Source organism: Crinia signifera, chromosome 4 (assembly GCF_055691185.1).
Source record: "Crinia signifera chromosome 4, ASM5569118v1, whole genome shotgun sequence".
Classification (NCBI taxonomy): Eukaryota; Metazoa; Chordata; class Amphibia; order Anura; family Myobatrachidae; genus Crinia; species Crinia signifera.
In genome coordinates, this window is record NC_139220.1 from 33,910,518 (window position 1) to 33,933,004 (window position 22,487).

The following is a 22,487-nucleotide window of genomic DNA, read 5'->3' on the forward strand; positions in this document are numbered from 1 at the left end:
GTCCACTTCCACGTCGATGGTTGGGTCTTCTAGCTTATGTATTAATCCATAGGAGGGAGAAGAGGTGAGGGAGGGACTTTAAGAACAAAAAGTTGAGCATCACAGATGGAGATGACCGGTGTTTTTGAAAATCAAATCTTCGCTTTCATGTGACAAAACGAGTAACTTTGTAGCTATATTTATTTGAAACATAAAACTGTTCTATTGGTCTTTTTATAATAAAAACAAACAAAAAAATACATACTTTGTACTTTAACTGTATTGAAAACAGTAATATTTAGCATATTCTTACGCTGCAAAATAAAAACAAAAAACCCTTTGACCGCTTAGTTTTTCTTCTCTGGAGTCTTTGAGATAGTTTTTATCACTTTCTGTGGAGGGAAAAGGTAAAAAAAAAATATATATAAACACAGTACAGGGTTAAACAAACTGTTCATTCTATATGGTGGAATCAATAGACTCTGGGCTCGATTAGATTAGTCTTTACCCAGAGTCTGTGCCACTGATTTGTTGGTGTTTAAGGTAGAGGCATCTACCTCAGGTGTTGGATTGTATAATTAAATGCATAGGTAACTGTACATTCTGCATTAGTATCTGAAGTATGCTACTGACAAAAAGTATTCTACATGGCGGTCTATGACACTCACCTTCAGCTTCTGATAGTGAGACAAGCTGCTACAATGTGTAACTTTTGCCACATCTTCAGTTGTGTAGAATAAGCAACAGAGTTTGCAATAGAAACCAGTCTTGGGAATCACATATTCCACTCCTGAAAAAAAAAAAAAAAAAAAGGAGAATTTTGCAGTTTTTCTACAGTCACAAATGTAAATGTATGAATCAGCCACTTCAAATGAGAAATCATTGAGGTACATTTGTGTCAAACACAGTGGAAGCAGGTTCGGTAATGCCCAGATCACAAACCCTCACAAAATGGCTGCTTCCATCACGTGGAGACCACAGGTACACTAACTTTCATTACAGGTTACAATCAGAATATGCTCAGCAAATGGGAACAGATCATGCATTATGGGTCTACCCGGGATGCAGTTAAGATCCCGGCGTTCAGAATCCCGACCGCCGAAATGCCGACACTTTCTCCCTCCTGGGGTGTCCACGACACCCCTGGAGGGAGAATAAAATAGCGTGCCGAGCGTAGCGAGGCACCGGGCCCGCTGCGTGGCGAGCCCGCAAGGGGGGGGCGATCCACGTCCCCCCCTTGTCGGCATTTCGGCTGTCGGGATTCCGGCGTCGGGATTCTGAACGCCGGGATCCCGACCGCCGGAATTCAATACTGAATCCGGTCTACCCTGGTAATCATTGATCTCAGTAAGTCACCAATACAGATTCAAAATAAATCAACTCGACAACCAGCCTTTAAGTCTGCAATCTGTTTTCCTCTATGCTATGACAGACTAATCTCATGACTGTTAAGCTCTATGTGCGTGCCCAGGTGGTCCTTGTTGCAGTCCCTAATTTGAAGCAAAGATGGCAGGCTTTTCTGTGGGAGCTAAACGAGGTTCGCAAGGTACACGCTGTAGATATTAGTTGATGCTGCGTCAGGGAGAGAGGGAGCAGGCTCACAAAACTGGCCCTCTCTTCAATCCAGGGTTCTACAGAGGCAACACACACTTGGAACTGATCAGACTAAACAAAAAACAAAGAAGCCTTACCAACAGGATTATTGGGTCTATAGGGGCCCAGCTCTACAGTTTCTGTTGCGCTTGTTTCAGCTGCACTTTCGCTATCCGGAGCCATTTGAGAGTCAGCGCTTTCAGATGCTTCACATATCTCTTGATTTCCTTCTGGTTCCGGTTGTGCAACAGCCTCGTTTTCCTGCTCGGTCTCCTCCACACTTGTGCTCGTCATGATCGAGCTACACTCCGCTTTATCTGTCTGGTCTGCAGAATCCTCGGCAGCATGAGACTTCAGCTTGTGACTTCCGGGATCCTCATCATCGCCAACTTCATCAAGAGTTACAAAGTCGTCAATTTCTCCAGGATAGCGGTGTGCCCTCTATAAAAGCAAAAATAGGCATATAGGCATAGTGCACATCTGGGTCACCGGTGACAGTCACAGAAATAAAATTCTCACAAGTATTACCTTCTTTTTCTCATCAGCTGCGGTAGAGGAGTTCTGTCCTTGCTCCTCAGTTTTCTCGTCATCCACATCTTTCGTGTCCACCTCACTTGTGTCAGCAATGTCTTCGTCATCGCCGACAGAGCTGTTGGTTTCCATGAGCGCGGCAGCTTCATCTTCCTCCACAAGCTCAGGCTCACATGAGTCGGTCACGATATCTTTCTGATCGGTCTCCTCCTGGTCGGCCTCCTCCGTGGTGACCATCTGAGAAGACTTATTTTCTCCGTCGCTGCTTTCATCTTTCTGACTGCTATCGGTCTTCGCCTTCTTCTCTTTTGTACCATTCTTGCGGTCAGGAGAGCGAGTTCTTTTCCTATAGGCGAGAAACAAAAGACAAACATCTCAGAATTTGGGTTATCAAGAACTAAAAAAAAGAAAAAAAAAAGAAAAAAAAAAAAAAAAGAAAAAGGGGAACCCAACCGCAAAACTATTGCGATCCACCAAGCTACAGAAGTAACTAGCGCAAAAGCTTGAATAGAGCTCTTATGGACCACCTATGGGAGAGAGCATCATTTATCTCAGTTGTACCCCAGCTTTATGCTGGGGTATAGGTTGTAGTCAGGAGTCTGAGTACCAAAATGTTAACTCTTCAGGACAGGCTTCTTTTCCTTTATGCCAGGGGTAGCCAACTCCAGTCCGAGAGCTACTAACAATTCTCATTTTCCAGCTCACATCGCAGGTACACAGGTGCACTCACTGACTAACATTTTAAAAGATCCACAGGTGAAGCTAAATACTACTTAACTTGTGATTCTGTGAGACCTACAAAACGTTAACTGTTGGTAGCTCTCGAGGACTGGAGTTGGCTTCCCCTGCCCAATGCCGTGCCCTTAGCCAGTCATGCAGCTGTTAGCAAGTTGCATCTGTGGAGGTAACCGTATGAAAGCAGCAGAATTTGAGAACTGTATGGACCGTTTTACAAAGGTGCTCTACAGAGGCGTCACATTGAGCCACCAAAGAAGTTTCCACCAACTTGGTAGAATAAGCATCACCAGTCATAACCAGACGGGATCGCAGAACTGTCCAGTTTGGAGGGTTCACGATCTCGGTCTACCAACTGTTGGAAAAATGCCGACACCTGTGGTGACTGAAGGACAGATTCCAGAGTGGCCCTACTGTAAAAGGACCCTGAGATAGCAGAATGTGGCTGGTGGCAGAGTAAAGGGGAGGAAGTCTGGGCTGCTGGGAAGGAAACGTTAAGTGCCCAGCCTATACCTGGTGTTTGCTATGGAAAGAAGAAATAGATCTTCCTATCTAAAAGCAATCTAGAACCTATTAGGAGGGACAGGGAACATTACTTCACAACACATCTAAAGACTTACTTGGGTTTCTCTTTTTGCTGCAGCTGCTCCACACTCTTGTTTGGAATCTACAGATCAAATACAAATAAAAATTATATATATTTTTTTAGGACCTTTACATTTTAACATGATATAGAAATGGAACAGAGTGAAAAATTAACTAAAGAGAAGTTATTATTTAACATATCTGAGATGCTAGATAAGTTCATCCCCCCCCCCCCCCCCCTTAAGCATAGTCTACTTTGTACCCGTCGACCATATGGTGTCAACATGTTACTTTCTACCAATACACTGTTGATCTACCATCCAAAATCGCAGCAGCTTCTAGCTTAAACTGTTAAAACCACACAAGAGCCCAATGTACAAGGGTCACTACATGAAATAGATTACACAATGCGGTCGATCGTATTATATGCGATGGGCGTGAGGTGCCTTGCAGTTTGAATGCCAGCAATGGCACCCATGCCCACACCCAGAGGTAGCTGTTTGTACTTGCTTTGCGACTGGGAACGAATCCCAATTTGGCCGCAGATGAGGATCTGATTACTTACCCTTAGAACAAGCTTCTTATATCTTTTGCAGATGTCTACTTTCACTCTCTTTCCCCGAAACAATAGAGGAATTTGCTCACAGCGTTCCACCATGGTATCAGCGTCTTCCGCCTTCTCCATTTCAATAAAAGCCTACAAAGCAAACAAAGGATGACCACTCACTTTACATGTATGAATCACAAAAAAAAAAAAAAAAACCTATACCAATGGGTCTTCCTCCATATACATTCATTTACCTGGTTTTTCATTCTCATTAATATATACGTTTTCACTTTCCCATATGCTTCGGCCAGCTTTATGACAGCACCGTTGGTATAGCCAGAATGGGGCAAGTTGCTGAGATGTACAACACGACCAGCCTCTGTTTTTGGTTCAGGTTTCAGTTCAGGTCTCCCCTCAGGCCTTCCCTCTGGTCTCCCCTCTGGTTTCTTAAATGGTAATGGAAATGGGAAACGTCTTAATTCTCAGGTTAGTGCTACAGATGATTGTCAGATTAAACAAGGAACAAAGTTATGGGGTGTGTGTGTGTATTTAATTAGCCACAACTTTGCACTCCAATACTACGATGACCGCTATATCAGTAGATTGAAATGCTTGGGACATTTGGCCTGCACATTTGGCTGTTTGTTGCACACCAAGCAGGTTCTCTGTTCACACTACCGAAAGGCACATAATAAAAGGCAACAAAAACTAGTTCTTTGATTATAGGAGACATTTAAGTTTTTGACCGATATCAATAATATGGTCAAACCATTCTCTGGAGTCTAAATGCAGCTGCTTGCTTTCTCGTGTTAAGTAGCCTTGAACGTATAACTGATATTTTGCTTGATATTAATACTAAATGTATGCCTCTGTAGCGGTTACTGCTTATAGGGTAAACTTTTGTGAACCGGAATTACAGCAACTTTAATGATCTGATCCAAATAATGCTACACGCATCGCTCTTGCAAGGCACTCTGAAACCGCAGTACTTGTTTCCTAGCAGTGCGCCACCGATTTTAATTGTATGAAATCGGGTCGATCGCATGCGACCAAATCAACCTGATTTTTAATTGTACAGCCACCGTCAAGGCTGATTACAATGTTAAATCCCCCCCCCCCCCCCCAACAGACCCGATTTTTAATTGTATTTTACCCTGATGGGTAATTACGATGTCAAATACATGGTTAACGCCACAATCAACACCAACCCGAAGCGTGGCGAGCGCAGCTAGCCCGCGTCCTCCGACCTTTTCATACCCCCACTATCCACGTCAGCGAGGAGTTGATTATATAGTGTGGCGAGTGCAGCGCATTACATGTATTACGCGTCCCCTCGTGGGGGTCGCCACACTATATAAAATCAACTCCACGCCGACGTGGATAGTGGGGGTATGAAAAGGTCGGAGAACGCGCAACGCCGCCCCTCGTGGGCTTGCTGCGCTCACCACGCTTCGGGTTGACGTTGACCGTGGCGTTAACAATGGGGGGGGGGCATTTAACATTGGGTCCAATGTAAAAATCGGGTCTCAGGGACCATTTTTACATTGTGTCAAATGTAAAAATTGGGTCGGTCGCATCGCATTTTAATGGCATGCGACTTCTTTAAAGCCCGAAAATCGGGCCAGGAGCCTGAGGAAGTACAGTGGCAAAAGCACTGCAGTTATGAAGGGACATGAAGATATGGTACATGAAATCCAAGTGGAGTAGCTAATTGGGAAAGCCTACCTTCCACTTCTAAAATGGACCCTATGGCAGATGCCTGCCTGTACGGAAGTGCCCCGTTGCTCAACTAGCCTGGAGTTTTAGTGGGTGAGCAGGTGTCCTGGACAACCACTGTCAACACTGCAAGTAGGCTCTACACCGGTGGTAACAGCTGCTACAGCAAGCCACCAAATTATAACTGGCTACCTGTGGGTGGGCATAGGGGGTATAGGAGAGTAGCCTGAGTGAATTAAAAAAAAAAAAAAAAAGTCAACGTTTTACAGCAGGGGTGGCCAAACCTGTCCTCAAGATCTACCAACGGTGCATGTTTTCCAGGCAACCTGTGGATCTATAGTAGGAATGAATGCAGCAGGTTTTAAAATGTGACAGCTTGTAATGACTACAGCTGTGCAGCAGCTAGGTAAACTGGAAAACGTGGACCATTGGTAGCTCGAGGACCGGTTTGCCCACCCCTGTTTTACACCATCCCTGCAGCGGATGACAGTTGGTGTTGGAACACAGAAGGCAGTGAATGGGTAGAACAGGTCACTGACATCTGCAGAGCAGTTAACCCTTAGCAGGCAGAGTAGCAATGCTTACGAGCACATCTGCTTAGGGCCCCATAAAAAAAAAAAAAAAAAAAGGGGGGGGGGGGGGGGAGGAATAGAAATGACTGCAGCCTCCTTACTGAGATCTCCTAAAAACCTGGAGGAAGTGCATCTGAGCGCAGCCTGGTGACGCAGTTCATGCAGCACGTGGACCAGTAGCTGGGCAATTCTACAAGGCAAGCAGAACTAGGACCTCTGACAAATGATAATTACCTTAATACGCTTATATTTTTGTGACAGGTGGACTCCAACGTTCTTTCCGAGTATAGAAGCTGGATTTGTACTGTAGTAATCCACGACAGCCATAGCATCCTGAGGATTGGACATCTCAATGAAAGCCTGCAGACGGGAAAAAATAAATGACACAAAAAAAAAAAAATTAAGACTTCGTGTTTAGCAAAATAATTGAACAGTTATTTGGCCAACACGTGCAGTCAGTCCTCCTTTCAGATTTAATGTTAAAACTTTGCAACTAGAGTGGAGAGTACAGTTTAAATGAGCAGGAGGGACATGAAGCAGCAAAGGCTGCATGTGCCTCCTCACTGGTCCCCGGCTACATCAGCTTGGAGGTAAACGACGGTAACCACAAAAAAAAAAAAAAAAAAAAATACTTAGATAGTTGCAAATTATTTCCAACTTTGATAAGTTCTTTTTTATGCATATACACCAGAGGTTCCCAAACGCAGTCCTCAAGGCACCCCAACGGTCCAGGCTTTAGGTATATCCATGGCTCAGCACAGATGGTTAAATCAGACTGACTGAGTTAATACTAATTAAGTCACCTGTGGCCAAGCATGTATATACTTAATACCTGGACCGTTGGGGTGCCTTGAGGAAACTGATATACACACAGACGGTAGTCAGATGAAGCGCGCACGCATGTACGAACCTCATTCCTCTTATTTAAGATCAAATGGTTGGTGATTACACCAAACGGCTCTGCAAGACTCAGAAGCTCGTACTTCAAGTTCTTTCCTCGCTCGAAGTCAATGATATGAACCACTCTGCCGGTTCCCTGCTTGGGAGAGGAAAATAAACCCACATTTACTTTAAGATCAGTCTAGGGATGGTTGATTCAAATTGCAATGGTTTTTTTTCAAAGCACACATAATAATTTAAAGAGACAGACTGTACTTTTAAAAACCTTTTATTTCTATATACAAATATAAAAAGGATTTAAAACTTTACACAACACGAAAGGGAATAGTATGTTATGTGCTCAATGGTAACACTGGATTACATTCCCCAACAGCATCAAACTACCAGTTTTCCCTTCACAATCTCACGTTTGGAGTAGCCCTTTCCTCAGCCGATTGATTTTACATACTGTCCCATAGGCCAAGGCCAGCATGAAAAAGCCCTACTTATTCCATGATGGTTCTCAGACAGGGTTTGCCATCTAGGCCCATGGGCTGTAGACCAGACATGGCCAAACTATGGCTCTCCAGCTGAAACCACACATCCCAGAATGCCTGGCCATGCTTTTAGCATTCCTTAATAGCAATACTATGGCAAAGCATGATGGGACTTTATTTTCACAACAGCTGGAGGGCCCGAGTTTGGCCAAGCCTGCTGTAGACCGTTATTTAACATTGCAGGGTGGACCAGGATCAAGTCCACCCTGCACGACAAAATATGCATTTGTGTTGTGTTATAACCTTACATAGTAGCACAAGTGTCACATAGAATGAAAGTCACCCGCCTCCCCCAAAAGAAGTAAACTGCTCCCCCTACCCAACCTCAAGTTTTACTTACTGGTCTATTTTGCATGCGCCTTGGTCCAGGCATGTCTTCATTTCCTGCACATTTAAAAATAAGTGAATAAATAAAACATAATGCTATGAAACTACATCTACAATTCAGAAGACACAAGTTTGCATTACTCGGGCTGAAAAACCCTCTATTACAAATCTCTCTGCACAGATATCACAGAATGTATTAAACTGCCATTCACAAAATCGGGAACACATTGCGATTACACATGAAAAATGAAACTTAACACACCTAGGTGACCCCTGTGACCACCACCACCACCACGTCGACCTTCGGAGCCGCCTCCCATATGCATCCGTGCAGGAGGTGGAGGTCCCAAAATTCCTGGTGCAGGATTTGTGGACTGCTGCAGCATATAGGAATCTTCCCTGCAAATATTTAATTGTGCACTTAGTAAAAGACAACATGAAAGGAGACAGACACACGCAGTAAGTGCCCAGTTTCCCACTGTCCCGTAGAAGCAGCTTGCGTCATTATCCTTCCCAGATATACACACACAATAAGCAGAAAAGGACAGAAACTACATCTACCCCCCCCCCCTTTTTTTTTTAAAGGAAAAATTTTACAGCAATGAATTAAATGTAATTTACTGTGCTACCGCCAAGGTGAACGCCATTAGACGTGTAATGATTGGCATTACTGCCTCACAGCGCTGAGGTCAGGGGTTCCATTCCCATCATGGCCCTAACTGTGCAGAGTTTGTATATATTTTTCCTTTGGGTTTCCGCTCACAATCCAAAAATATACTAGTAGGTTAGCCAACAAAATTAACCCTAGAATGTCTGTGTGCATGTACATGTGGTAGATGCATGAAGCAGTGGTAAAGTGCCCGGTACTTTATCACCGGCCAATCAGCTCCTAAGTGTCCTTTTTTTATCCCAGCCTGTAACTTAATACTCAGGAGGCTGATTGGCCAGTGATAAAAAGGCACTTGACCACTTATCCACCATTATCTTCATACATCTTGCCCGTAGATTGTAAACTGCACTGGGACAGGACCTGAGGTGAACGTTCCAATATCCTCTGTAAAGTGCATAATTTATACACCTCTACATTAAAATTGAACTGTAATGATTGTGGAGTTAAAAAGTAATTAAAATGGTATATGTATGCTCGCAGGGAATAAGGTGTCTGATTAATTGCGGTGTTAATACTTACAGTCCATGTCCATTCCATTCTGGATATCTAAAAATGAAGAAAAGAAAAATGGTCAGTAACCAACGAGTGTACTGTGACCACTAACTAGCCTGACTTCTGTGGAATCAGGTCTCAGCAATAGGGAACCCAGATACACAAGCAACAACCGTAACTCCTGTATCCAGACCCACGCTCATCCGCTGGCTAATACTGCATTGCAGCGCCAATTATACGTTTCATTTGGACACGCGCATAGTACAGAATCAGAGTTCCTAGTGGCTATGCAGCACTCGATCCTGATGGGTGGTCATGTGGCATCATATTCAAATGTAGAAAGACTGCAGCACGGGACAATGTCAATGCTGCTCTGTGTGCCCACGGCCTAAGAGAATGCAAGCTAGTTGCTCAATTTGTCACTGCACCAGAATAAGGCAAGAGCAGCTTAAAAAATACTGAGAGGCGACAAATCTAGATGCAAATGCTTTAGTATGTTAAATTTAGTTTGGTATTGTGACAGTTTATCCAACTGTTTATCCAACAAGTTAAGGGGACAAAAGGCTAAACATTGCAATATTTGCATTTCAGCAACGATGTCACAGCGAGCGCTACCCCAAGTTATCATTACAGTAAATTAACACCTTGCATGGGATTATTCCCCCCCCCCCCCCCCCCCGGAGTGCGTGCATCCAACAAACATGTTACACATTCTAAGAGGCGGCACATTAAAGTAATCAAATATACATTACATTTCCAGCAGCAGCAGGCGTTGTCTTCTGTGTGCTCGGCCGTTAATATGGTCATTCCAATTCTGCAAGGACGGCAAAACTTAATATCACTGAAGAATTACAAGTCGTACAAGGGCGCAAGTAAGCCAGGGGTCAAAACCTTCTCATGGCAGACTTCACTAAAGAAACCATTACAATAGTCTTATGTTTCTGCCATACATCCCACTATGCTAAAAAACACATTTCAAAATGAAGCTCTTGCTGACATCACACTGCTTGATCAAGGAAAAGGAAATCCACTTTGATTAAGTCAGTATAGAGTGTAAGGGGGGTATTCAGTGCAGGATTCAGACTCTTGGAACACCCAGCAAGTCAGAACCCAGGGCCGTATTAGTTTCTTCCAATTGTAACTCAAAAGCCAAAAATCAATGTTACGGCTGCCGAGCGTCTGGGAGTCCGTGGATCGGCATTTGACAACAGACTCTCCTCCATAGGGAGACGCGTCTGGAGCAGGCAAGTCCCGGCCGGGATTGAATACCATACTGCAGATATTTCCACTGTCTGAAATAACCGGCAGAGACTGAATACCCCCCCAAGTCTTCAAAAAGGCTTGCATCAAATAGGGAAGAAAAAAAGATAAGGGGGGGACGGGACAGTGGAACACCATCTTAGCTAAAGGAGAGGACGGTGGCTGACAATCAGATCTCTGAATGTGTTCCAGACCAATTTCATAGTAAGACTGTTACCAGTCCGGAGCTTCCTACATTAAAAAATAAATAAATAAAGGTGTGACCCAGGGAAGACGCGAAGACCTTAGGGGGGGGGAATTAACTCTTCTGTCTTGAGCATTCTACAGAAATGACATTGACCAAACTCCTGTAACCTGGTCTCATAAATGGATAAAGCTAGAGCGATGTTGGATAAGCCGCCAGTCTGTTGATTCTAGGTGTAGCCGCAGATCTATAGACCGTACACCGGAAAGTAATTGGCCAACATACATAAAATGATTTGATTCCTTCTCTCCCATGTCGTTCCTGGATATATCCAGCTCTGTATTGTTTAAGTACCGCGTAATTAAAAAGGTAGATCAGAATCCGAAGAGGATTGCTTTACGTGGACTTGAAAATGATCTACATCCTATTTCAGCACTTGCGCCCACGATTTGAATGTCTCATTAGCATCGGTCCTAAAGCTCTGTGAAATGCCTGTGCACAAAAAGGTTTCTGAAGTGTAATAACTCCCAACTATTAGAGGGTCAGAAGGAGAGAAACCTGAAAGGAATTCTGGGTATAGAGATGTGTGGCAAAGACCTGTAATCTGTCAGATAATACGCATATGAAAAAAAAAGTATCTATTTTTGGACCCAAAGCTCAACTTCATTGTCTATCTTAAGAAAATGAGTCATGTCATTTGTTGTTTTTTGTAAGAGGCCGAATGAACCACTGTTTTGTCAAAAAAAAAAATTAAGATCATGACACTTGAGAATTCAAATTAACAACAGATAATGGAGCTGGAAATTACTTACCTGCTTTGAAAGAATTGGTATATCACAGAGAGAACAGAGATGAGGATAGTCTTTGGGTGACAGTCCATGGAAATCATCAATATTTCTATTGGAAGGCATTCCTCTGGTCTTTTCAAAGACAGATCTTTCTTGCGAGTGGCTGTAGCCCATGGGTTCATAGTCATTATCGACCTTACGGTAAGACGTATCAGATAGGAAACGGTCTTCTCTAAGCCTCTCCCGTTCTCTAAAGCGGTCTTCGAACTCGACTCGATCGCGATAAGCAGGTTCTCGAGAACGGGTCCCATGGTCGTAGTCGACCACCGGGTCGAGACCTGATGAACGGTCAGTAAAATTCTCTCTTCTGAGGGGTTGTGCGTCATCCCAGTCGCTACTAGAAACTCTCAAAGGCTCTCGGGAAGACCTCTCTCTCAAACTTAGCAAAGCCATATTTTCCGACCTCCTCCTCTTAAGATGCTGAATGATCTGTGGCAAACTTTCAGCAGTGATCTTCTCCTCGGGGTAGCGACTCAACTCATCCAAGTCCCTAGAGGAAAGACCGAAGCTGGCCAGAATCTTACTGGCCTGATCAGGTTCATTTCTAGGCTGAGAAGATAAATGAGGAGCGGGTCGGTTACCAAGGCTGAATATAGACGGCAAGCTTTGAGAAGAGGAACTGGAAGACAGCATGCCATGAGAGCCTTGCTGACTCATCTTAGAGATGGAACCGGGGTTCATCAAACCGGAAAAGCGCCCTGAACCTTGGCTCATCCGTCCGAGACTGGATGGTAGGTTTAAGGACTGATTAGCTGAGAGCAGGCCCATTCCTGAAGAGTCACGTCTGTTATGGGAAGGCATGTCTCTGCTTAAATCTCTGCTTAAGGATGAATGAGAGAATGACTTGGACATTGTAGTGCGATTCTCTGGTTCTCAATAGAAAAAAACAAAAGAGAATGTCCCACAACAAGTATATATACACTTGAGAATGTGGTAACTGTACGGACGATTCGAGGGATCCTCTTTAAATCAGAAAGACGCCAAACAATTCTGTAGAAAAACAAGTAATTTTAGTCAAACACAAATCAGAATACAATTCAAAAGGGTTAAAAATTGCAAACACATTTAATCTATGAACCCAGCAACAACTGAAGTGTCGCTGACCAGATAATAATCAAGAGCGGGAGATGGAAGGCAAAGATAGGATTTTTTGGAATTCTAAAACATAAGATTTAACCTTAATAGATTTAAAATTTACACGACTAAACATTTGTATGGTGTCCATCAACAGGTTCATGGGAGGTAAACAGAAAATGAAACCAGTGATAAAAGGGATTGGATGTGGAAGTTGCCCAAATGGACCAGTTATGTAACGGACACACCAAAGTATGTTTAACAGAGTGTGAAACGTTACTGTAAAATGGAGCGTCTGATTCCAAAACCAATAGGCGCAACATGAGACTGGAGGCAAAGGATTTGAAATGGACACGTCCAATCACCTGTTAGTATCTAAAAAGTCGACTGTTTCAGGAGCCGATAAAACAGAACTTGCCAAAGATATAAGTAAAATGCCATTCTCTAGCAAAAACAAACTTTTAGAGTATAGACACTAAGGGTGTAGGACATCTTCAATGGTATCAGTCTCCACCAGCCCATACTATGCATCAAGCTTTTAGCCAGGCAGCTCCCACTCTATAGAACTCTTCCCCACTGAGGGCGAACCCCCCACTCTATAATCCTTCCAAATCAGACTCAAGTTCCATTTCTGGTGTTCAGCCTAGCACCTTCCATCTTTCAAAATCCATGCAGTTCCCTTTTCCTGCCTGGGGTGTCACCCTCTGCTGAAATTCAATATTAGACTATGCAGGAAAGATTGCACAATTTTGAAAGGTGCAGGACGCTAGAATCAACGCTACATTTCATCACTGACCTCGTTCAGCAGCCACATCCAGTAACATGCTATCATATCATTAAAAAGGGGCAGACTAGATGGGCCAAGTGGTTCTTATCTGCTGTAAAATTCTATGTTTCTATGTTTGATTGTATAGTGAGGATTTCACAGAGTTAACAGACTACACAGGGATGGGGGGCGTGAGACAAGATGATAAAAGACTTGTGGGAGCATGCATCATTAGTGATTGTGCGCACACTCATGATATGCAACAAAGTGTTGTTAACCATATAGGAGCACTCAAGTCTTTGATATTAAATTAACTGTAATAACAAATTCTATAAGTCGTTATGAGCTGTCTGGTGTTCACATTAAGCTTACTTTGCAGGGCGCCGTGCCGCGCCTGACACTTTAATGTTCACCCTTCAGCCACCCTCCGCTCAACATCTGTACTAGGCAACAAGCATGTAATACTACCCCCCCCCCCCCCGAGGGCAACGACCATGCGATACCCAATCCCCCCCCCCCCCACGAGGGCAACGACCATGCGATACCCAATCCCCCCCCCCCCGTGGGCAACGACCATGCGATACCCAATCCCCCCCCCCCCGTGGGCAACGACCATGCGATACCCAATCCCCCCCCCCCCGTGGGCAACGACCATGCGATACCCAATCCCCCCCCCACGAGGGCAACGACCATGCGATACCCCCCCCCCGTGGGCAACGACCATGCGATACCCCCCCCCGTGGGCAACGACCATGCGATACTCCCCCCCCCGTGGGCAACGACCATGCGATACTCCCCCCCCCCCGTGGGCAACGACCATGCGATACTCCCCCCGTGGGCAACGACCATGCGATACTCCCCCCGTGGGCAACGACCATGCGATACTCCCCCCGTGGGCAACGACCATGCGATACTCCCCCCGTGGGCAACGACCATGCGATACTCCCCCCGTGGGCAACGACCATGCGATACACTCTCCCTCCCCCCCCATGAGCAATGAGCATGTAATACATCCCCACCCAGTCAGGGGCTGGTGGAAGCAGAGTTGTTTGAACATATCCTACCTCCATAGACAATGATCTCACTGTTGAAAATGTTGAAAATGGCATGAGGAGTACAAATAATAAAAAGAACCTTTACCATTTACAAACAAATAGAAAATAGATAACATGAGGGTAGATGCACATGTTAAAATGGAGAATCATTCCAGAGGAAAAGGCGAGGACAGAGGGACAGGATAGAAGTAAAAAGCCCCAAAATCCAACTCATTCATTAATTAGAGATATAGCTTCTGTATGCTGTGGGTGAGACTGGAGAACTGCAGAGAGCATAAAACTACATTTAAAACCAGTCAATACCACCGTGCTGCTGTCAAATTTGGCATTTTAAGCATGAAGTGGCGCTGCCGCAGAACCTTGTGGATCACACACAGGTGGCGACAGACTGCACTTACTGCAAAGTGAGAAGAGCAGTGTGAAGAGGAGACTCATAGGTAAGGTTCACAAGTCCTAATATCCAGTGTTATGGCACCTACTGGATGGAATGAGCTCCAGCACATAGCTGCATCGTGTTTTTCCCCTTTGAACAGACCGGGCAAATAGTGACCTCATCTATCCCTGGAAAACTGAAATACAATTCTGACAAGCCATTCTTTGCAAATGTATACATTGGATAGAGAGTAGTAATGCAGAATTATCGTTTTCATACATGCTAGAGTCCGATGCTAAATATTAAATATGTCACCTGGGTTCCAAATTCTCTACAGCAAATTATTATTTTTTTTAATACACATTGGATGGGAATTCAATTGATTTGCGCGACCTCTAGCACCCTATATCCCATATAAAGTAATAGCAGGGCACTATTCAATTGTCTTGTGGCGCTGATCTATCCCAGTCAGACCAGGACTAGCCACGAAAAAGTCTAAGGCCAATCAAAGTGCTGGGCAAAATGCAAAGTGTACTTTGGATGCCCTAATGGATCACTTCTCTTGTATTTTTGCCTCAGGAGGTGGCAAAGCTGAAATGAGTACGCCATGCTGCAACAATTGAATCTCTCAGTTGGGTGCCATCTAGTGGTGGCCGGTGAAAAAAAAAATTGAACACTCCCCATTATAAGTAAATATACTCACTTGAAGCCATGATTACACAACTCAGGAATGTTGGAGTAAATGACAAGGCCAGAGGAAGATGTGGGACCCAACAATAGAATGTTGCAGCTATAAACCAGCACAAAGTAGGGTGCTCAGAAATACATAGCCCTCCAAAGGTTAGTATATAGTTGAACTCAACAAAACATGTGTGGGAGAAAGCCAAACCGAACAAGATTACCATAAGTATGGATCAGGGGGGCGGGGGCACAAGTCCAAGCCAGGGATCACCGACTTTTGAAACTTAGACCTTTATTGTGCAATAGAGATTTGGCCGATAAAACAAACCGCGGAAAAGTTGTGCACGTATTAAGGCAGTTTCAGGAGGTGTGCGCATATGCACTCAAGCCGTAAATGAAGATGTAGCAGAGCTGCCCATGGTTACAATTTCTGAAACAGACTTGGGTCTAACTCGACCATCAGTCACATTATTTCCTACTCACCATAAGGAATAAAATTGAAGGTCTGCATAGCCCAAAGATCAATTCCAAAGCCCATACACACTAAAGGCCACACTGGGCGACTGAGCTGAAAGTCGCTCAAAACAGCAGGTTTGAGCAACTTTCAGCTCAAAGTCGCCCAGTGCGTATGGCCCGGCGGTGAGCGCACTCCCGCAACATCGCCGTTCATCTGCTGGTTACACCAGCAGATGAGCGGCTTTCAATAGCGCCCCGCTATGCAACGCCTCCCTCCCCCCCTCCGTTGACATAGTCGCCCAGTGTGTGTGTGGACCTTAAGCGATATTTTAAACATCTAATTTCCCGCCTTCTGAGTGATATTGTTTAAAATACTGCCCATCCACTTATGCGATCGGATTCGAACCCGATCGCATCTTGTGGTGCAAAAAAGTGCCCTTACAGCACCCGATGTCACATGCCATCTTGAGATGGCACATCGGGGGCGGGCAGAGTTGTAGTGTATCGCTAGCGGGCAGCAGGGGTCAGCGATGGTGGCAAAAGTGTTTAAACACTGGGCAGCCCATTGATTTGCTGAAATAGCTCAGCCAATCAGAGGGCTGCCCAGTGTTTAAACCAGGGGTTCCCAATCTTTATTAAAACACGGCACCCCGGAGTATCAGAATATTTCTAGGGCACCCCTAGGCCCCCCAAAATGCAGAATAAATATAAAATGCAGATTGTGTTAATATGTGATTCTTCGGTTCCGTTATGTGGTAAATGGCATCATTCTGTTTGTACATATATTTTATGATTGGCAGCCACCAGCACTGTTTTTTTCCATAAATAATCAATAATATATCATTTGAATTGGTCCTAGACCACCAACCTGGAGCACCCCTGCAAGTGTCCCGAGGCACCCCAGGGAGCCACGGCACAAAGTTTGGGAACCACTGATTTAAATAATTTTGCTACCGCTGACTGACCCTCACTAGCCCTACAGCTAGAATGCCGCCCTCTCCCACGCCACCAGCGGTCCCTCCAGCCCCCTCTTCCCATGCCCCTGAAAAAGCATTCCCTCCACCACCCACCAGTGGATTGCATTCGAGCATTGCATGTGGTTGAAAACCACATGCGATTGCCCCTGCAATTCAATAAGTAAATGCAGCACATAAGACCATGAGATGCGACTTTAGACTGGCCTGCCCGCGCATCGAGTCAAATTACACAATTATTCAGTTTATCGGCCAGATGTGGTGGTGGGCTTTGAGCTCTAAAGGTGCCCATAAACTGTTCAATAAGTGCATGATTTGGTCTAGATCGCATCACACGCAAATTGCATGCGATCTGCGTGCAATCAGGACCTAGTCCAAAAACTATGTGCAGCGTATACCTTTTGTTCTGTGCAATGGGACTTGGGCGGGAGCACGCATCGTACCGTGTATGGGCCCCTTAACATTTTCCCTATATCCAGCTGTATGTATTGATCAAGCGCAACAAGCTCTAGTACAATGCAAAAAGCAGTGGGAATAAGGCCATGGGAAAGATGAGGATTTAAAGGTGCCCATACACGTGGAGTTTTTCAGTTGCGATGCACGCTACCGCGCACAGCAAGTCGGTGCAGCCCATGCGCACAGCACAGAAAGTCAGAGCAGTCCTCTAGATTGCATCGTATCTAGTACAAATATCACGCTGCTGTAGCATTGTATGCTTTTTGTACTAGATACAATGCAATCTAGGACTAAAGCATGAAGTTCATCGCAGCGTATATTTACAATTTATAAACAAATCCCCAAAGCCATAGTCTTAATAGATTTAAGCCATCATGTAGGGGTACAGTGTAACACAAGGGCTAGTACAGACCCTAGCCCAACACTAGTGTGACTACAGCGGGTGCCTCATATCTGACTGATACATGGGGGAAAGCAGCAGCACATGGAGCCCTGACCAGGGAGAGGGCGCGCAATGGGGGCTGGTGTATGCGAGTGCAATGGGGACAAGAAGCAGTGGTGGGAAAAGGGGGCCAAACGTGAGCGCTCTGGCCTCCATTACAGAGACCGTTCCAAAATGGAGGCCGCAGCGACGGGTGCAAGGCCTCGGCACCGGTGTAGAACGTGCAGCGCAGTAACGCAGAGATGTACGTCCTCCTCACCTGTTCTCGCTCACAGACCGCACACACCCCGGCTCTTCTTCAGCAGCTACAGCGCCTCCGCTTCACACGACACGATGCAGCAGCCGCCGCGCAGAGACAAGTGTCTGGCCTAGCACGCACCTGAGGTAACCTTTTCCGGATCCGGGTCAGGAGGAGGGCACGTGATGAGGTGGGTGTGGCCTTTTAATCAGAGTATGCTGTTGCTGTGTATAGTGAGTGACGTATGCCGAAAATTTGCCGAGGGAGGCAGAGAGCATTCTGGGAGTCTGTTCGTTCCTGTTCCCGCCAGTGGGGAGGCGGGTAGCAGCCAGTAATTTGGGTTATGGATGGCCATCGGCACATCCCCCATCGATGGTTGCCATCGATGGCTTCTAGAGCAGGAACCATCGATGGCTATAAACCATTCTTATCTACCTCACACCATCGATAGTTCCTGCCATCGCTTAGCCGCGCACGTGCAGAGGGACGGGTCGCTGCGGACAGCCTGCCCGGCTTGGGATCCGTGCGCATGCGCAGAAGAAACTTTAGCCATCAATCCAGTTTAATTTTCTTTTGCACATGCGTGCACCTCTGGGGGGGGGGCATCCGCAGCAACGCCGCTGGACGCAGTGCGCATGCGCCCCCAATTTTTACCATCAGAAGCCATCCATCAATGGCATATAACTATTCGACCATCCACTATCGATGCCCAATACATCGAGCACTAGGTCCCAACCATCGATGTTTTGGGAACATCGATAGTCAATGGTCATCCCTAATTTGGGTGGGACTCGGGAGGCAGGACTCAGGTCCAGGGCTCAGATTAGAATAGATATGACCATCACTGATTAAAAAGTATTTGGCATTAGCCCGATGGGTTTCAAACATCGATGGTATCAGTATCAGCGCTACTGCTTCTCCCCAGTATATGAAGGAGAAGTGGGCTCAGTCAGTGACAGGGGCGCTAAAGCTAGCACGCCAAAAGCAGGGAGCAATGTATGAACGGTTGTGATTAGTTCCCCTTCGCCTTAAGGACCAGCGGAGGAGAGGGGGCAGGGAGAGGAGGAGCAAGTTCGGAACAAGGGACCCAAACAGACCCTCACGGGCTTGCTTCACTCGCCACACTTCGGGCACGGTGGCTTGCCACCTGGTTACTAAAGGCAACCAGTGGTGGCGTGGATAGCCCTCCGTGCCTGAAGCGTGACAAGCCTGCGATGGTCCATTTGGGTCTCTTATTCTGACCTTGCTCCTCTCCTAGCCCCTTCTCCTCTGCAGGTCTTGCTCCTTGGCGGGTAAGTGAGAGAGCGCATCAGCAGTAGGATGGGACCACCAGAGGGGGTTCACTCCCTCACTTTGGTGCCACAAGATGTAGAATACGGCTTCCTGCTTCGCCTCAGTGTTGTGGCATCACACGAGTTGCTTATATCCCTGGTCAGACCCAGCACTTAGGTGTATAAAGGCCCCATACACTAGTGCGATTTGGCTCGTGTCAGACGGATCATGCCAATAAATTGGGAAAAATCTCATATGTTTGACATCCAGGGCCAGATTCTCTAAGCTTCAAAAGTGATAAAATGGAGAGTGATAAACAGCCAGCCAATCAGCTCCTACCTGCCATGTCACAGACTGTGTTTGAAAAATGTCAGATAGGAGCTGATTGGCTGGCTGTTTATCACTCTCTATTTTATCATTTTTGAAGCTTAGAGAATCTGGCCCCCACTCCGACCCAATACATGGTCCCGTGCGGTTTGGGTCGGAGGTCATCAGCAGCACATTGCGGGGGCTTTTTAGCTGCCCTGGAGTCTTTTGACATGTGATTTATCGCATGTAAAAAAATGGCGCATCAGGTGCCAAGTCCAATGGGAGCCCTTAGGGGGAATTTAAGGTAAATCCGGTCTGATTTGTCCTTAAGACAAGTTGGACTAGTGTATGGGAGTCTTTAAGGTCCATACACACTGGGCAACTATGCCCAGCATGTATGGACAGCGATGATGTGCGGGGAAAGCAGCTCAGTGCTTACACACTGAGCGGCTTTCCCCCTGCCCGGCACCGACTGAGGGGGGGCATTGCATAGCGCAGTGCTATGCAAAGCCGCTCATCTGCTGGTATAACCAGCAGATGAACGGCTTTCCCCAACGATATTGCGGGAGCGCTCACCGTTCATCACCCGGGCATACACACTGGGCGGCTTTGAGCTGAAAGCTGCCCAAACCTGCTGTTTTGAGCAACTTTCAGCTCAAAGTCGCCCATTGTGTACAGGCCTTTAGTGTTAGTTAGGGACACATACATTAGTGGACAATAAAACACTCACACCTCTAATGTTTTTCCACGGTCAGTTCACCATGTAGGTAGGATATAAACACAATTTTAAATACCCTTAAAATGCATCTAATTTATTCTATAAAAAGTGTCACTGGGAGGAAAAAAAGACCCTTTAACAATTTCTGTTGTTGCACTTCTTTACAATAAGAATTGCAAATAGGTTTCTAATTACAAATATTTAATTAAAAAAACCCTCCAAAAACATTTCATGAATGTAACTGGCTTCAGTAACCACTGGACCATCATCTGAAGTGGACTATACCACAACCCCACAAACCCCTGACTATCTGCTGCTGCTAGCACTGTCTTCCCCAACTCAACCCCCTGGGCTCTGCTGAGCCGTAAGTGTACACTTGGGTTGCTTTGCGGTATATCCGCTACTAGTAGGATTGCCATCTCTTAAGCAACCTACACATGCAGCGGCGGGAGCTTTGTGCTGAGCGACACGGAATCACGCAACGCTGCGCACAGCACTGAGCAACATGTGCTGGGCTGGGGAGAGAGGCTGCATCAGCTGAAACCTCTCCTCACTCTCCCACTGCCCGGCTATTTGTAACTGGGGAAGGGGGTAGCAAAACTCATCAGAACCGGGCCCAGGTAAAAAAAAAAATCCCCCCCTCGGCGCTACTGGGACCACCCCATAAATTACTGTAGATCCCTAATTTCCATGTGCAGTTAACCCACAGTTCCTGGTTATACATTTAGAGCTATGGAGTTACTCCCGTGGTAAGCCTGGCTGAATGCATTCAATGTGGATTTTACTTGCAGCTGTGTTAAGTACTATCTAATTGAGTCTATCCCTTGATGTATAGCCTTGTGCTATGCTTTAATTTGACACTATCAATGTGTGCCCTTAAAACCTAATAAACTTATTTTAATACTTTATCATGATGATGAAATTAAACTGTATATCCTCTCTTCTAACAAGTGTTTATTTTACCTAGTTTTGCATTAGTTTTATTTACTGTTATTCTGAGCATTTATAGTGATTGTAAAATGGACTTTATTCTCACCGAGTGTTAAAGTACACAGGCCCTTATTCTAGTTCACTCGCAAAGGCAAATTCCTTCTCAAATGGACAAAACCATGTGCACTGCAGGTGGGGCTGGTGTAAATTGTGCAGAGAGAATTAGATTTGGGTGGAGTTTCACTTCAATGTGAGATCTCTATTGCAGTGTAAAAATAAAGCAGTCAGTATTTTCCCTGCACAGAAACAAAATAACTCACCCAAATCTAATTCTCTCTGCACATGTTACATCTGCCCCACCTGCAGTGCACATGGTTTTGTCCATTTGAGAAGGAATTTTCCTTTGCGAGTGAACCAGAATAAGGGGCATAGTTTAGTTTATGATTTATATGACTCAAATGGGCCCTACACACATAGCGATGTGTGCAGGGCTACCTAGCTATGCTAGGTCGGGCTGTGCTGCGCCGCTATCGCATAGCACACAGAGCTGACAGCCCACACACAGAGCGAGCTGTCAGCTCTGTGTGCTAAGCGAGCAGACAGCGCCAGTGTTCTCCGGTGGGAGAACCCTGCCGATGCCGAGATTGATGGACACTGTCCATCAATCTTGGCCAGCGATAAAGACGCGCGGGGACGCGCACTGCTGCCGATATAGCCCCCACACATACACCGATGTGACGGCATTTGCTAAGCGACTTTGCCAAACTAAGCAAAATCGCTTAGAAAATGCCTTAATATCGGCATGTGTGTAGGCCGTATAAGCGTAACATTATCCTGTTAGAAATACGTTTATCTATGCTTCCTGGTTACATCCGGATTTTGTTTGTTGTATAATTCTCCCACTTGGCAGAGCTCACCAATTGCCACGCTCCACTTTCCAGCTGAACACATGGCGTGGTCCCAAATTTCCAAGATCTGACATTACCATGGGTTTCAAATTCAAGTTAGGTCAGACAGTTTAACCGGATGAGCCTCTCTTCAGGTGAAAAGAGATAACAGACTTGCTTGATCCCAGTTGACCTGGGCCAATAGGGGATTCCCTCTTAATGCTATTAACTGTCTGTTACGGACTTCAGCCACTTTGCAATGGGGAGGGTACTTTGCTGCCACCACCAGGTTCCTTCAATGCGGCACCTGGAATCGCAATTCTGCTTAAGCTCTTACCGTCTGCACCTGATACCGCTCGCTGCTGTGTACATTTGCCATGG

The 22,487-nt window shown here is 45.6% G+C and overlaps 1 protein-coding gene across 3 annotated transcripts; it reads right to left on the reverse strand.

Annotated features, from left to right (window-relative positions):
- Positions 1-221: 221 nt before the first annotated feature.
- LOC146073928 (matrin-3-like) lies at positions 222-18,288 on the reverse strand. 3 transcript variants are annotated; one of them, XM_083181511.1, is made up of 15 exons: positions 18,012-18,288; positions 11,440-12,465; positions 9,936-9,997; positions 9,211-9,237; positions 8,284-8,420; positions 8,035-8,078; positions 7,169-7,294; positions 6,493-6,618; positions 4,225-4,416; positions 3,989-4,120; positions 3,459-3,505; positions 2,101-2,449; positions 1,671-2,013; positions 648-769; positions 222-371 (listed from the first exon to the last, which is right to left on the reverse strand). In XM_083181511.1, the coding sequence occupies exons 2-15, from the start codon at positions 12,325-12,327 to the stop codon at positions 327-329; spliced, it is 2,640 nt and encodes an 879-aa protein (XP_083037637.1). In that variant the 5' UTR covers positions 12,328-12,465; positions 18,012-18,288; the 3' UTR covers positions 222-326. The 3 variants fall into 3 exon arrangements, with proteins under 3 accessions (XP_083037637.1, XP_083037635.1, XP_083037636.1); XM_083181509.1 differs by having other exon boundaries at positions 7,169-7,297; positions 18,012-18,286; XM_083181510.1 differs by lacking the exon at positions 18,012-18,288 and having other exon boundaries at positions 7,169-7,297; positions 11,440-13,778.
- Positions 18,289-22,487: the final 4,199 nt, after the last annotated feature.

Bases quoted from the DNA above. Each gene is read 5' to 3' on its own strand.
- LOC146073928 (XM_083181509.1), bottom strand. From the start codon at position 12,327: ATGTCCAAGTCATTCTCTCATTCATCCTTAAGCAGAGATTTAAGCAGA. The intron at 8,079-8,283 runs GTGTGTTAAGTT...TTAAATGTGCAG, and splicing joins TGGTCACAGGGGTCACCTAG to GAAATGAAGACATGCCTGGA. The intron at 7,298-8,034 runs GTAAGTAAAACT...TCCTCTCCCAAG, and splicing joins GGCGCATGCAAAATAGACCA to CAGGGAACCGGCAGAGTGGT.